Source organism: Conger conger, chromosome 10, assembly GCF_963514075.1.
Source record: "Conger conger chromosome 10, fConCon1.1, whole genome shotgun sequence".
Lineage (NCBI taxonomy): Eukaryota > Metazoa > Chordata > Actinopteri > Anguilliformes > Congridae > Conger > Conger conger.
Window position 1 is genome coordinate 33,363,819 of NC_083769.1, and position 15,166 is coordinate 33,378,984.

At 44.5% G+C, this 15,166-nt stretch overlaps 1 protein-coding gene across 4 annotated transcripts in view; it reads left to right on the plus strand.

Annotated features, from left to right (window-relative positions):
- Positions 1-698: 698 nt before the first annotated feature.
- LOC133138165 (cyclin-dependent kinase 17-like) overlaps positions 699-15,166 on the plus strand; it is a 50,682-nt gene continuing 36,214 nt past the window's right edge. For 2 of the 4 annotated variants that reach the window (XM_061256683.1, XM_061256685.1), the window contains exons 1-3: positions 699-1,048; positions 7,768-7,929; positions 12,551-12,706. In XM_061256683.1, the coding sequence (XP_061112667.1) occupies positions 7,800-7,929; positions 12,551-12,706 (286 nt within the window). In that variant the 5' untranslated portion in view covers positions 699-1,048; positions 7,768-7,799. Of the gene's footprint in view, positions 1,049-5,110; positions 5,204-7,767; positions 7,930-12,550; positions 12,707-15,166 lie in introns of those variants that run through there. The other 2 variants (XM_061256684.1, XM_061256686.1) reach the window with 2 other exon arrangements.

The following is a 15,166-nucleotide window of genomic DNA, read 5'->3' on the forward strand; positions in this document are numbered from 1 at the left end:
CCCATTGTACATGCAAACATACATATGGGGTTGTAGCACTGTAAACAGATTTTACATCACAAATCTTTTAATCTCATTGTACATACAGGCTATCTGTACGCCTTAGATGTGTATCTCCTTAATCCTTCTACAGCATTTGAATCCGCTTATTGTTCTGTTATGAGTACTTGAGGTTGAAAACGTCTACATCTGTCCTGTCATGTTCTTCAATTACGACGACATTTAAAAAAATCTAATTTTACTTTTGAGGTTAATCCGTGTTGTTTTGCTGTGTTGCTACAATTAATCATGTTCTAGTTGTAATTTCTGGCTTCAAGATAAATCAAGTTATTGAAACATAAAAGAAAATAACTCTCAATTTATGGATTGTGGTCTGATTGTCCTGAATCATATGTCAGTCATACTGGCTTAATATTTTACAAAGTTTTAAAAAGCCTGCATGTAATCAAAATATCAAAGTGAATTAAAATATGTTGAATATATTTAATCAATCAATTGCAATGAAGTTAAGAAAAGGAACTAGAGTTAGGGAAGAATTGTGACCGATAAGCGATAATAGGACAAAAACATACAGCACGAGGCAATAAGGCAGCCAAGGCATTCTGCGCTTGCTTGTGGAAAAGCCCACCTCCCTCCCCCGGCCGTACTCGCACACACGTAGAGCTACCGCTTGCGGTGTTTTCCGGGATCCTTCTACTCTCTACTGTTCGCAATCTCGCTTCTTGGATCTTAGCAATGCGCTCAAATATGGATGTTACCATAGGAAAACTACTGTTAATGCAATTGATGACTAACCTATGCAGCCAGCCAGCTGCAAGTCGCTAGCTAACTACATAACCCACGGAGCTGCTATGGAAATGTATGGATGCGCGAGAAAATATTTTTTTATCTTTTTTTGTCGACGATGTGTATGTTCTGTCTTGTTTTGAATCCACGCTAACTACGCAAACTTGTCGCAGTGGATACAGTAACGTAGCAAGAGTGGATCGCCGTCCTGACTGAAACAATTAACGAGTCTATTTTTTACATCCGTTTAAAATATAAATCGGTGAGTACAATTTAGTCACAGATAAGTATATATTGTTGCCGTTATGTACACATACGCTATGTTGATTATTACCGTGTGTTTAGATGGCTAGTTAGCTAGTTAGCTACGTTCGGCAGTTCGTGGAATGTTGTCACAGGCTGGACAAAGTTTAGCTAGTGCTGGATAATTTAGTGTGCTAGGCTAGCTGGTTAGCTATTTGACTGATTTTCTAATGTTATTGGACTACCCTTCGATGTATTTTCCAGGCAAAACATTCTACCAGTGTGTATGTCTACATTGTAACAATCACAAAATAACTCGATCGGTTTTGTTTATTACTTTGAGACACCTCACCATTTCTGTAGCCATTTTAACAGCTAGGCTAGCTCGCTAATGCGTGCATACAAACTAACATTGGTACTAGGCAGAGTGTCTAATGTTTGCCGAGTTACCTTACCTTAAACATGACATGGCTAGCCAAATACATCAAGTTTCAAAACATAACAAAATATACAGAAGTGTATGACAACGTAGGTAACATTCAACCCACTCGATCGTCGCCAGTTTAGTTGTGGTTGCCCGCTTACCGTTTTATTATCACGGCGGTCTAACTTTGTATCCACAACCTGCCTACCGCGATTGTATTGGAGACAGGAAAACACGACGATAACCGGTAAAGATTGCCAACGGCCTAGATTGCGTTGTGAGTTTTAGCTCACCTGACAGATATTAACTTCACTGCCATTATTCTCGTTACGTTACTATGTATTTGCGTTAGTTTGCTTGGTGGTTGCAGTGTCCCAGCTTGCTTCATGGTTCCAACGTAACTTACTACCGACCACAAGCTTGTGTCGTATTTAATAGGTTTGGTGTGGTGTAGGTTTGATCAGTATAATACACTGAAACACATATGCCACCATTTTTCAATTGTGAGTTGTTGGATCTAATGCTATCCGGTTGACTTAATTAATTCATTTAATTTAGCTAGTGATTGGGGGGGGGGGGGCGCTGGATGGTGTGAGGAAAAGCGCATATTCCGAGTAGCTAACGTTAGTGATTGTAGAATTGCTCAAGAAAGAGGAGCTATCAGAACCCATCTAGAACCAGCTGCATATCAATTTTCATTCAGTTCTGTATGTTCCTGTATCCTTAGCCCTATCCCTAATTGGTTCATTTTTACAGGCAACGAAGAGGCTAATAAACTGGCCATCAAAAAAGCATACTCTTTCTTTCTTGTGTTCTCTCCTTTATTTTGCTGTTTATCCTTTCTCACTTAAAAAAACAACAACAACTTGATTTATCTTTTAGTCCTCTGTTATTCTTCCACTCTCCTTTTTCTCTGTATCCTTTCCCTCAATCACTCTTACATCTTTCTGTAAGCCACCTGCTCTCTAAACCTTTTTTTTGGGGGGGGGGCGGGGGGGGGGGGGGCACTGTTGGTCTTTGACCGCCATAAATATTTCCTTGAATAACTGTTAAGGCCAGAGAGTGAGCAAGTGAGGGAGAGGGGGGGGGGGGGCTGCCTCTCTGATGAAATGAGTTGGCTATGGGATGAGGATGGGAGAAGAAAGGGAAGCTGAGACAAAGAATGAGAGAAGCAGAAAGTAGATGATCCCGAAGGGCAGAGAATGAGGGAGCGAGTGAGAGAGTGTGTGTGCGCGTGTGTGTGCATGTGTGTGTGTGTGTGTGTGTGTGTGTGTGTGTGTGTGTGTGTGTGAGTGTGAGATAGAGTGAGGGAGAAGAAAAGCACAAGACGGAGTCGGCAGTACAGCTGACGGGCACATTACTCACTCAGCTCTCTTGCCTGGGCTACTGCACCCATCAGGGCTTTGAGTGGCACAAGGTATCCATGCTCTTTTTCACTGTGTGTGTGTGAGAGAGATATGATGGGGCTACTGTGGTTGGTTAATGGATGTTGGTTGTTCACTGGCAAGTGTGGCTGCACAATTTTCCAGTTGTTGACAGTCTAGGGAAGTGACTTGTGATCATTTTGAAAATGAAGCTGTGAATGCAAAAATTGTGTTTCCTCTGCCTCAAACAGACTGCAGATTGTGGTAACCTAGCAACCCCAGAAATGCCAGCATACAGAAAAATAACCTGGTTTTGAATAAACATGCTGGCATTGTTAATGTTGTACTTGCATGCTCACCTCTCCTTGTTAAATGAGCTGAGACAATCTCCTGTGAATTTAGCTCTGACTCGCAAATGGGTGAAGATTACAAAAGCTCTCTCTCTCTGTCTCTCATGATCTCTTTTCCCCTTCAATTTAAATGAATGAGAGGGTGCAATCACATACTAACAGATGAGTTTGCCTTTGTGGAAAGTTATTTTATGGAGCTCACATTTTTCCTTTCTACAACACATTCATAAATATTGTTTCAACTTTGAGGAACATGGTCTGTCATTCATAAATACAGTGCAGTCTGTATTTATTTGGACAGTGATACATCTCTTGTTGTGTTGGCTCTGTACTCCAACACATTTTAAATGATTCAATGAACATGAGGTTAAAGTGCCGACCATCAGCTTTAAGCTTTTTATATATACCCCCCCCCCCCAGTACTGCACTGTACATCGGCACTTGGCAATCACAGACTGATCTCAACTGCACTGTGCAGCTGGGACTGAAGTATTGGTAGAAGAGAGGAATTTATTAAGAGACGGTCACACAGAAGAGAGACTGTTTATTTGTTATGTTTGTACGTGTTCCATAGCCCAGGAAAACAGACACAATGGGATGGCTTTGTTCTGTTTTTGGAATGATCAAGAGAAGTGCTAATTAGTATCGTAGACCTACAGTGTGTTGAGTAAACATATGGTAGAGGGGCAGAAGCGAGACAAAGGGATGGCTGTACATACAGGGTGGTAGTGTGGGCTGGAGGAGAGATTCGACTGTGCAGAAGATGTCCCCGGGGAACCTTCATTGACTCCCCACTAATGTATGTGATTACATCTGTCTCTATCGCATCCTCTCTCGTATCCTCTCTACTCGCCCCACTGCAGTGCAGTGCAGTCGTGCGCCGTCACAGAGTCCCACGGACTCGTTCCGCTCTCGCTCGCCTCGGCTTTCGGGAGCGACTCCCACCTCCGGCACACGCCAAGTCAAGTCGGGTTCTGCTGCCGCCATTGCATCACGTCCTGCCTGCAGAGGAAGGAAGGGCAGTGCAGCTCTTTGGCTCTGCGGAGGCGTCACCCGCCGGAGCCCACGTTCGGTCCTGCCCTATGGGTTATGGATTAGAGACATGAGCGGCCATGTTGTTTTAACAGAGTCTTTGCAAATTAAGATAAGGTAATGAGCTAAAGTCTCTGGACCCCCCAGTGTGCGTGCGCATGCATCTTTGTGTCCACTTGGACGGCAGAGCAGATGCTATCGGTGCCCACTTAAACTATGGTGAGCAGTCACAAACACAGCCACAGAAGCTTGCTAATGAGGATATATAAACCTTTATTTGACTAGGAAGTCACATTAAGATCAAAACCTGCAGTGTGTATAAGTGCGGTTTGCTTAAAACATGAGCTCTCCTTCCCTTCTCTTGCCCTTTTCTTCATACATTCCCACTGACAGCAGCTGCATGATCAGGTCTCAGGAGAATGTTATCATATTTAATATATTCACCACTGACAGACTGCCTGACTGACTGAATTTATCATAATAAGCAGTGCTTCACTGCTCCAACGAACTGCCCGCCGGTCTTCCCTGCAAAGGCTATGCAGTCAAAGTGAAGATGCATGCTGGTGAAAGCAGCGTGCAGTTATATAAGCAGAAACTGGAGCAGACCGAAATATCCTGAAGTGTCCTCCCTTTGCGAGAGGGAATCCAGGAGAGAGCCTCTGCAGTATCCTCGCTCGCTCTCTCTCTCGCTGGAGCTGCTGCAGCTCCTCTCTCCTCCCAGAGGCACACCGCAGAAAGGGCCCGAAACCCTGCAGACGAGCTGGGCCCATCTTCTGTAGGGCAGAGCAGGGAAGCTCCGTAAAGCCGGTCTGAAGTGGTACTCTCGGACATTGAAAAGACAATCGGTGCTGCTTTGATTGGTACTGTATATAAATGGTCCTGCCTGCAGGACATCATTGTTAGGGAGAAGCTGTGGTGAATAGGTGCCATGTCTTTTAGGAAGTGGAAACTGGTACCGTGCCTTGTTGATGTTTGATTAATTCACCGGATACCCCCACTCCCAGGTAGGCATGAATTGATTTTTAATGCTGCATTTGCATGAGCTCATAATTATAGTGAATCCCTCTTACTAACTTAGGAACTGAGTGACCCAGCTGGTGCTATTAGTAGCTAAACTTTGACTTGTGTTGTGTGTCTTATGTGGTTTGTGGCAGCAAAATGGCAAAACACAAAAAGGCAGGTGGTAAGTGGATATCAGAACATTACTAAGAGAGTCTGCTATGTGTAGCCTGTAGATGCCTTTATATGATACCTAACCTGCTTTGATGGCTTTTTTCAGATGGTCTCATTTTCATCCTGGTTTAACATATAGGATTGTTTAAATGAGACAGGAACAGTGTTTATGCCTGCAGGACTGCTAAATACCTCAGCACAGGATTCTGGCCTTGGGTAACAAAGCTGAAACTGTTCTGAAAATGTCCTGTTTTTCTCCAGGGAAAATGTGATATTTCGGCTCAGTTTGATCTTCATAATTTATTATGAACCATAAGGATATATACATCAGTATACAACTTCAATTTGGCTACCATTTTTTTTTTTTAATGAATCAATTTAACTCTTTTTTTTTTTGGAGAAAACGAAAGTGCTGTCATTGCAATATGCATGGCAGCACAGAAGGAACTGAGTAAAGCTAGAAAATACGCTGAAATCTAAAAACAATATGCGGATTGTTTAACCTACATAAGAACATAATTTACACAGGAATGCAGGCCTAGCAATGATCATATGGAAAAATGTTGACATGGGGAAGGTATTTACAGGCTTCTTTAAGGATGAATATTAATTTTGGGATCATATTGGGTGGTATTGGGTGGTAAAAGGCTAAAATATGTTTAATGGTGTCTGCCTGATGCTCAGATCATGGTAGGTAAAATGATGCAACATACATGCAACACAGTTGATGATGCTGAAAATATGCGCAAAAAGTAGCTTAATCATTTAGTTATTTAGCCTCCTCACCTGAACCATTTAGTTATGAATTATTCATAGAATTTGTACCACTAAAGATATACAAAGACACCATAGACTCATAATCTGAATAATAATCTGTACAGGAGTAAATCTTTTGTTTTCCAAATACATGTTATCAAATATATTTAGTTTGTGCTCATTTACCTTTTCCTTGAATATGGAAAATTTGTTAAAAATTGCATTTGTAAATCAAGAGGTATCGGAATAAGAATTAAGTAGTGCTCCAAGACAAATATTATTTATTGATATCTGCCCCAGAATTTCAAAATTGTGCATCCCTAGCCATCTTGCTTATTTTTTAAGGACCAGGTCAAATGAGGAATGGAAGTCTGAAATACAAGTTTTGTCCTTAGATCTAACCTAGATGAACGTTGTCTGTTGTACGATAGTATTTTTTGTTACGGTTTATGTGCCCTTCTTTTGAAATGTATGAATATTCATTGTAAGTTGTTTATTGCTTTGGAGCAATACATCTGCTCCTAGACCCACTTTGGAGCTGGTCCCAGAAAAGCCTGCAGCCTAACACAGTATACCCCCGCCCCCATTTCCCCCATGTCTCAGAATAAAATTGGTGATCAAAGCTTTTGTTAATTAATTGGCTTGATTAATATATTAATTGCTACAGCTTTGCTTGATAAAAATTTTAGCGTGATACTCGGAATGTTTATATCTTGCTAACAGTCATCGAATGTCAGAGTGCATTATGGTTCATTATAATAATTGTGGTGACTTCTCGTTAGGTTCCATTTCTCCCTTGCATCCTCTGTAAACCGTCCTCCGTTACGGCTCTGCCTCGTCATTTCCTCTCTGACTGCGAGCAGCGTGGTCCACCCTCCCGTCCGGTCGGCTGTGCCACTAATGACAGTTGGGTCAGGCATACAGAAGAGAATTCAGCCCCCCCCGCCGCCCCGCACACCGTTAACTGTCATTACTGGAGAAGCCCCGGCCCTCTGTGGATCCCTGAGTGCTGGAGGCGGCAGGATTAGGTTGTGTGTCTCCCTCGCCCTCTCAGACTTTCTCCGTGGAAGTGGCGTATCTTGTTGCCCGTGCTCTCTGGGGGATTGCAGTAAGAGGGTATGTAGTTTCCCTGAGCGTTCGCTGGCTCTCAGAGCCGTGCGTCTGGAAGGGATGGGATGCCTCGGTGACAGACGGTGTGTGTCCACCCCCTCACTCCGGATGCTGAGTGTGTGGGACTGTGACGCTAGGTGTCGCTGTAGTATAAAGGGGAGAGCGTTGGTCCTGGGGTCTGTGAGTTTAAGTCCAGGTGGCTCACTGCTCTTCCCCTGGACCAGGTACTGCCGCTCCAGCACGTTCTGCTGTACTTAGGATCCGCTGTTTGTACAGAATTATTAGCTGTGTTTTAACGCCATTAAATATGTGATAATACCATTTTACACGCAAGTGATGGTATGAACATTAAGGGCCACTTTAACACAAACTATGTTGCTTGTTTCTGGGTTGATGGAAATGGGCAGAGATGTGCTGTTTTGCCACCTTATTCCAGTGAATGGGGGGGGGGGGGGGGGGAGTGATGTCACAATAAACGGGAGAGAAAAGGGGAAAAGGACAGCGTGATGATGGCGCGTTCTCTCTGCAGGCCCGCGGAGGCCCACAGGGGGCGCTGGCCGGATGGATAGGATGAAGATCATCAAGCGGCGCCTGTCCATGTCGCTGCGTAGCGCCAGGCCCGTGGACGACTCGCTGTCCGAGCTCGCCGAGCAGATGACGCTGGACGAGCCCGCTGCCGCCCGCGACAACGGTAAGACCGCGCCTCGCGCGTTTACGCCCGCCTGACTTTATCTGTGACTCGGGTCTGATGTGTCTGCCCGGCGGACCTTATCTCTCTTGTTTTTCAATTCTCTGGGTATTCTAAAGCCTGTGACCTTGGTTCAATTTCATGAGCAGGGTCATGGTTTGTGAAAAGCTCAGTCTCGTCGTTCATTCTTGCCAAATGGTGGAAAACGTTACCAAAACCAAGACTGATGGCTGATGGAATCATGGGTGCCAATGTAGTATAATGTTAAAGGTTGCAGGTTTGATTTCCAGATAGGACACTGCCATCGTACACTTGAGTAAGGTACTAAAGCTGAATTGCTTCAGTACATATCCAGCTGTTTCAATTAAATCTGTGTAGAAATGCAAAAACTTGTGTGACTTATTCAAGACCCTCTGGTAAATATAATGTAACAATAACATCATCACCATTACCACTGTCATCACTGCAAGTGTAGCTGCAAATTTGGCAACACCTGCAAATCTTGCAATGCCCTTTTTCCGGTTCTGGTGACATTGTGCTGTATTGACCCCTTATTGAATACAACATTATTATCGTACTTAGTTCTGCACTTATTGTTTCAGTTACGTTAGGTAACTTAATAGCTAACCATTAGCAATAGCTAAGATGGCTAACTAACTAGCGAGCTAGCTGTTGTGAATTACAGTAGGCACCAGGCAGCTAGCTAGGTGGATACACTATCATAGTTGCTAAGGCATGCTTTTGATAGCTAACATTTGCCTGTTAGGTATTCAAATGTGGCTAGCTTTTGAGATGATGAAGCCACAGTGAATTCAGTCCAATTGATATCGCTTTAACGTTGACACTAAACAAGTGGGAATGCACTGTGAAAATTTGCACTTTTGTGCGTACAAGTAAGCCTGCTAATATGTCAGTCAGAATATTTGCGTGCTATATAGCTGACCTAGCATTTGATTTACAAGCTAGCTAAGCCCACTCACATAGCAAGCTAGCGAGATGATAGACATGTTTGTAAGTATATCCCATTTCTAGCTAGCTTGTTAGGTAGCCTTCTTAGCTTTAACTAGCTACCGTAGGAGTGCCAACAGCTACTGTTCACCTTCTGCATAGTGCACACGATGATGTGATAGTGTTGTATTCAAGAATGGATAGAGACACCGGGACCGAAATATAGGGTCCGATTTGCAGGTGTCACTGAATTTACAGCTGCACAAGCACTGTCCATTCATCCTAACACCTTCACCGCTGTGTGCTGGGAGATGATGATGAGGAGGAGGAGGAGGAAGAGGAACGGTCATTGTGACAGTTGAGCCGTGCAGGGGTTTAACGTTTACATACACAAGTGATCAGGAGGTAAAGGGTGTCTGCATGATTTTGTGAGCATCTCTCCTGTCTTTGTACCCTGCTGGTCTGGTGTCTGCACTTCAAGGCTGGCAGATAATAATTTGATATCTTTTTGGATTTGTGTTTTAGACACTGAATTTTGGCCCTCTTTGCCACAAAAATACTGTGTGGACTTGTTAGAAATGACATCACCCCTTGCCTCCTTTACATTTGTGGTGAAGTGCTGACTGCTGTCCTTATTGTACTGTCAGCAGCGGTTGACTGCCAGATGGTGGATGTGTTTATCTGTACCTCTGCTTTATGGTGCTATCCAAAGTATATGTGTGCAGTACTCTCATAAACCGCAGCATTGGTTGTGTGTGTGCCCTCTGGTGGTGACTGAGAGGCACTGTGTGGAAGCTGTACACTGGTGTGTGGTCTGAAAATATGGTTTTTCTAATGACAGACCTAGCAGGAGAAATAATTTAGTGACATAGCATTGATTTGTAAGGAGCCATGATATCCGGAGCTGTTTCACCCATCTGCCTCCAGGAGTGGATGGAAATGGGACTTGAGTGCCCATATCCTGCATTATAAACTCTAGCGTGTATTTGCTTCCTTATTATTTCCCAGCTCTTTATCGTTGCCTATTTGTCTTTTTCATCCTTGTTTGATTTTACAATGTCGGAGCTGCAGTTTTACATTTTATGCAGCTCTGGTACATTGCAACCAGTTTTGTGTCTTTTTATTCATTGTTATCTACATTTGTGTTACTTCCAAGTGGCTTGTGATAGTAATGGCTTCATGGAGAGAGATTGGTGCTATTCCTAACACAGCCTGCAGAGTTGAGGGCTATTTAACACTGCGCTAAATGTACATATCTCTCTCTCTCTCTCCCCCAATGTAATAAAGCTACAGAGCATTAAAGATGCAGACTATATCTCATAAATCTGTTGGCATGCTAATTGGACGCGCAGTGAGAGATTGAGTGGGAGGGAGGGTGCCCTTGCAGAAAGGATGGGTGTGGCCTGGTGTGGCCTGGTGTGGGATGGGGCAGGGCAGGGCAGGGCCGGGCAGGGCGGGGCAAGGTCACGGCTTGGACCAGCACTGCAGAGAATGGACTCAGATTTGGGAGTCCTCCAGTAGTCCTGGATTGATATTCTTCTACGCTCTCTGTAAGGGCAAAAGACGCTGAGGGATCAGGATTTTAGTGAGAGGGAAAAGGCACACACAAAGACATTATGAAATGTGAAGTGCTTGAGCCGTAGTAGTAATGTATGTCCCATATGCTTTTCATTTATGTAAAATAATGTTAAATTGTAGTTGCGTGAGCTCGGTCACTGAGATGAGCGGAAACTTTAGGGACCTGCCTTCATGTCCACGTCACATGACAGGGATAATTTGTTTGCTTGTTTACACTATCCCTTCACACTAACTTAACATTAATGAGAATAATCTTTTTTTTTTTTTGTTGTTGCTAGTTTTGTTTTACAGCTTAACCGCCTGTCTGTGCTTATCTTCTCCTTTATCCATGTCTGTTCCTTTCACTTTGGCAGTTTAGCTCTGTGGAGTTTACCCAGCATACTCACACCAATGCAGTGATGCGGTGAGCTGTCTTATCTGAAGTCGTCTGAGATTGCGCTCAAGGCCAATGTTTGGGATCATATGCACTGATTCTGGCGCCTTCTTGGTTGAGTTGTCCATTGGATTTTAGCTCCAATAGGCAGCGACCGGAAGGAGACAGTTCTGGCAAAGGCTCCTTGGACATAGCTGCCAGGATTTTACCCCATTAGCTGAACTACCATTGTTTAGGATCCCCTTGGTTTCCTGCTGGGCACTCTTCTGGTTGGTTGTGCATTTTGGACTGGGCAACGAGGCCAGCATGCTGTCTCCTACAGACACAGTCCACTCTAGAGCCCGTTGTGCAGGCAGCCTGGGGCTTTGAAGTGGGTGAGCCTGCGCCCAGACTCATAAAAGAGCTGTGTCACACCCAGCACAGTGCAAAGAGTGGACCGTCGTCACGGAGATGAGCCTCACTGGGATTCCGGCTCGTGTGACATCACTCTGGTTTAACCATGTTTTTAATTTGGCCGGTGTGGTTTGTATGTGCACTGAAGGATATTATTTTCACTTTACAAGCTGGTTTGAAGTTACTTCAGGGGTACTTCTCTTGCTTTCCACTCAGAATGCCCAATACCAGCCTCTATAAAACCAACAGGTCCCTAGAAACTTCTGGAAATGTCCCTCATGCCCACACGAAAGCTGTCTGGGTCCACAGAGATCTCACTGAAACTGAATCTTTCAAACAACCCAGGACATGAACTGTGAGAGGACATGCATAGACAACATGATTACCTGTGCACCATAATATCCCCATGATTACCTGCGCACCATAATATCCTCATGATCACCTGTGCACCATAATATCCCCATGATTACATGTGCACCATAATATCCTCATGATCACCTGTGCATAATATCCTCATGATCACCTGTGCACCATAATATCCTCATGATCACCTGTGCATAATTTCCTCATGATTACCTGTGCACCATAATATCCTCATGATCACCTGTGCATAATATCCCCATGATTACCTGTGCATAATATCCCCATGATTACCTGTGCATAATATCCTCATGATTACCTGTGCATAATATCCCCATGATTACCTGTGCATAATATCCTCATGATTACCTGTGCATAATATCCCCATGATTACCTGTGCATAATATCCTCATGATTACCTGTGCATAATATCCTCATGATTACCTGTGCATAATATCCTCATGATTACCTGTGCATAATATCCCCATGATTACCTGTGCATAATATCCCCATGATTACCTGTGCATAATATCCCCATGATTACCTGTGCATAATATCCCCATGATTACCGGTGCATAATATCCCCATGATTACCTGTGCATAATATCCCCATGATTACCTGTGCATAATATCCCCATGATTACCTGTGCATAATATCCCCATGATTACCTGTGCATAATATCCCCATGATTACCTGTGCATAATATCCCCATGATTACCAGTGCAGCCTGTGCATATCGTCATTATTAGCTGTGCAGCCTGTGCCTCACATCCTCAGATTGTTTCATCTGTGACCCGTACTCCATTTTCTCCTTCCTCTTATCTCTCTCAACCCTGTCCTTTCTCAAACTCCTCCGCCCCACTCTCCTTTCTCTCGACTCCTGTCCTCATCCCCGTGTCTTTTTATCTCTCTTTCCCCCCTCCCTGCCCGCCCTTCCCTGTGTTTTTGTCCCCCCTCCCCCCCTCTCTCAGAGCCGATGGTGTGCCCTGCTCGCCCCCCCCCCTCCCACAGCGCGCCCTCCTTCCTGCGTCAGTATGCGGGTAACCTGGGGCGGGCTGCCCTGCACCGCGACCTGGGAGGGGCGCTGGAGAGACCCTATCTCGCCCTGCAGAGGACCGGATCTCTCGGTGACTCTCTCTCTCTCTCCCTCCCTCTCTCTCTCTCTCTCTCTCTCTCTCTCTCAGGTTCTCTGGCTCAAATGACTGTGCCATTCATACAAACAAGATATGGATTTTTGACAGCATAGCTGATATTAGTAGAAGTTAAAAAGGCACCCTGTCTTTGTCAGTGCCAATAGTTCGGATACTACTTTGGCTAAAAGCTTAGTAGCGGGTAGAAGTCGGCTTTTATCTGTCCCCTGTTCTGTGACACAAGCATTTCATGTGCACAGAAGGTCCACAGGACTGTAATTACTTTACTTCCTGTGCTGCACTTTGCTTACTAATGTGCAGATGTGTTTGATCGCCTATACATCACTAATCTCCCCCTCACTCATTCTCTGTCATTCACTGTCCATCTGCACTCTTCATCTGCATTTCATCTCTCTCTCTCTCTCTCTCTCTCTCTCTCTCTCTCTCTCTGTCTCTTTGTCTTTGTCTTTTTCTCTCTCTCTGTCTCATCCTCCAGTCCATAAGGTGCTTCATTCCTGTGGATGTTGAATGGTGTTGTCCCCTGTCATGTTGTCAGTAATTTCCCTCACACAGCTCAGTACAGTAGTCCTACAGTGAGACTTTGCCATCAGTGATTTTGTAGCCGATCACAGGGCACGTGTCATTTTCTGATGTACAATGCGCTCATTACTGTTTGGGACAACGTGTATTAAAATAAAAGCTGAGAGTGTACACTTTACCCACATGTGAATTGTTTGATTACAAATCTAAGACTATGTACAGAGGCAAATAAATATCTTTCTCCCAGACATTATGGACCTCACTGTATATCTGAATTTACAACTGAGCTGCATTAACTCAGCCATAAAATCTTACTGACAGAAAATCTGCTAGCTAACATCTGCACTATGCTGACATTGATGGGGATGCAAACAAAAATTATATAAAAAGCCTCAGTCAGCTCAGAAGTGCCATATTTCTGCTATTTCACAAGGCGCTGTAACATATGTATCATATGGTGTCTGTCTTGTAGCTGAAAGGACATTTCTCATATTTGTATTTTTGAATGCTGAGCGACATTGTTTTGAATGAAAACCTCAGAGTGCGCTCCCTGTAGAATCAAAGACGCACCATTCTCACTCACAAGACACCAGATGTTCAGTCACTGCATGGTGGAACCATTGAAGGCAGGTGCTTTTGAATATTCAGTATCAGAAAGATGGTTACTCTCCGTTCTGATTCAAAACATTAGCAGAACCTAGAGAATCACTAAAACCGCAAACACATTCCAGGACTCCCTGCCTATTCTCTCATGAATATTTAATTTATTATAAAGAGTAATACAGATAAATAAATGCTTGGGAGCCGTAGCTGGGAAACATAGTGGCAAGTCATTTTAATGAGAATGTAGTACAGAAATGAACTGAAGACCTCATTCCCCAATGCATGCTATATTTTCCCACTCAATGACCAAGCTTTTGCTTAAGCTACCTGCTGTGTAGGCCTGTTTTGTGGAAGTATTTTGTATATCACCTAAAGAGAAACAACTATCATCCTCAGCAGGTCTGGAACCCTGTAGCAGAGGATGCCAACTGGGTATACACATAGACACCGCCTGACATTCAGGGTGGCATGTAACAGGAAATTTGATTTAAAATTATTAAAATGTAGCATTCATTCAGTGCTGTTTGTAACTGCCTGGCGCATATAATCTGCAGGCTGTGTTGGCACCATTGCACACATCTCAAAAGCACACCGCCACATATTTTTGGCGTGTTCTTCACTAGTTTTCGTCTGTGTTGAGCAGACGGAGACGATCGCGTGCTACTCGAAAAGGAAAGGCTGAAAGGCCACGTGTGGCTTTGGCACTGAAGTGAGAATCCTTGCAAGGCCGCTAAAGTTCCACATTTCGGCTGAGAGGGAGGGGGGAGTTGGGATAAGTCTGGTCTGAAGGCTGCTGTACAGATCTCAGGAAGAGTGTAATCTGGCAGAACCCCGAAGAGAGGGGGAGGTTAAACCAGTTCCAGTGTCTGAGCCACGGTTTAATCAAACGGCATAATGTGTCATACCCTACAAACCTGTTCCAGTGTCTGACCCACAATGTGTCATACCCTGCAAACAAGCTAAGAGACTGTGCCTTCCTCCCCAGCTGGGCTGGATTGGTAAAGGGATGACAGGTGAGGGATGGGCAGCTTACCTCATGTGTGCCCAGGCTGTGTGACTCATCACACGGGCACACGCCTCTTCCCCTGCTCGTGATAGGCTGACGCCCGTGTGTGCCAATTCGAGCGGTGACGCGGAGCGTGGTTGAGGATACCGCGCGCACGGGCCTGGTGGAACTCGCTGGTGCGTGGGAGTCCGTACGGGCGTGCGGCGTCCGTACCCTACGCTAGTTTCCTGCCTGTGAGACGTGGTTTAATTCTGCTTTGCATTTTGCAAACGTCTTGGAGCGGGCTTTGATTTCTTGAGGGCTGGGTG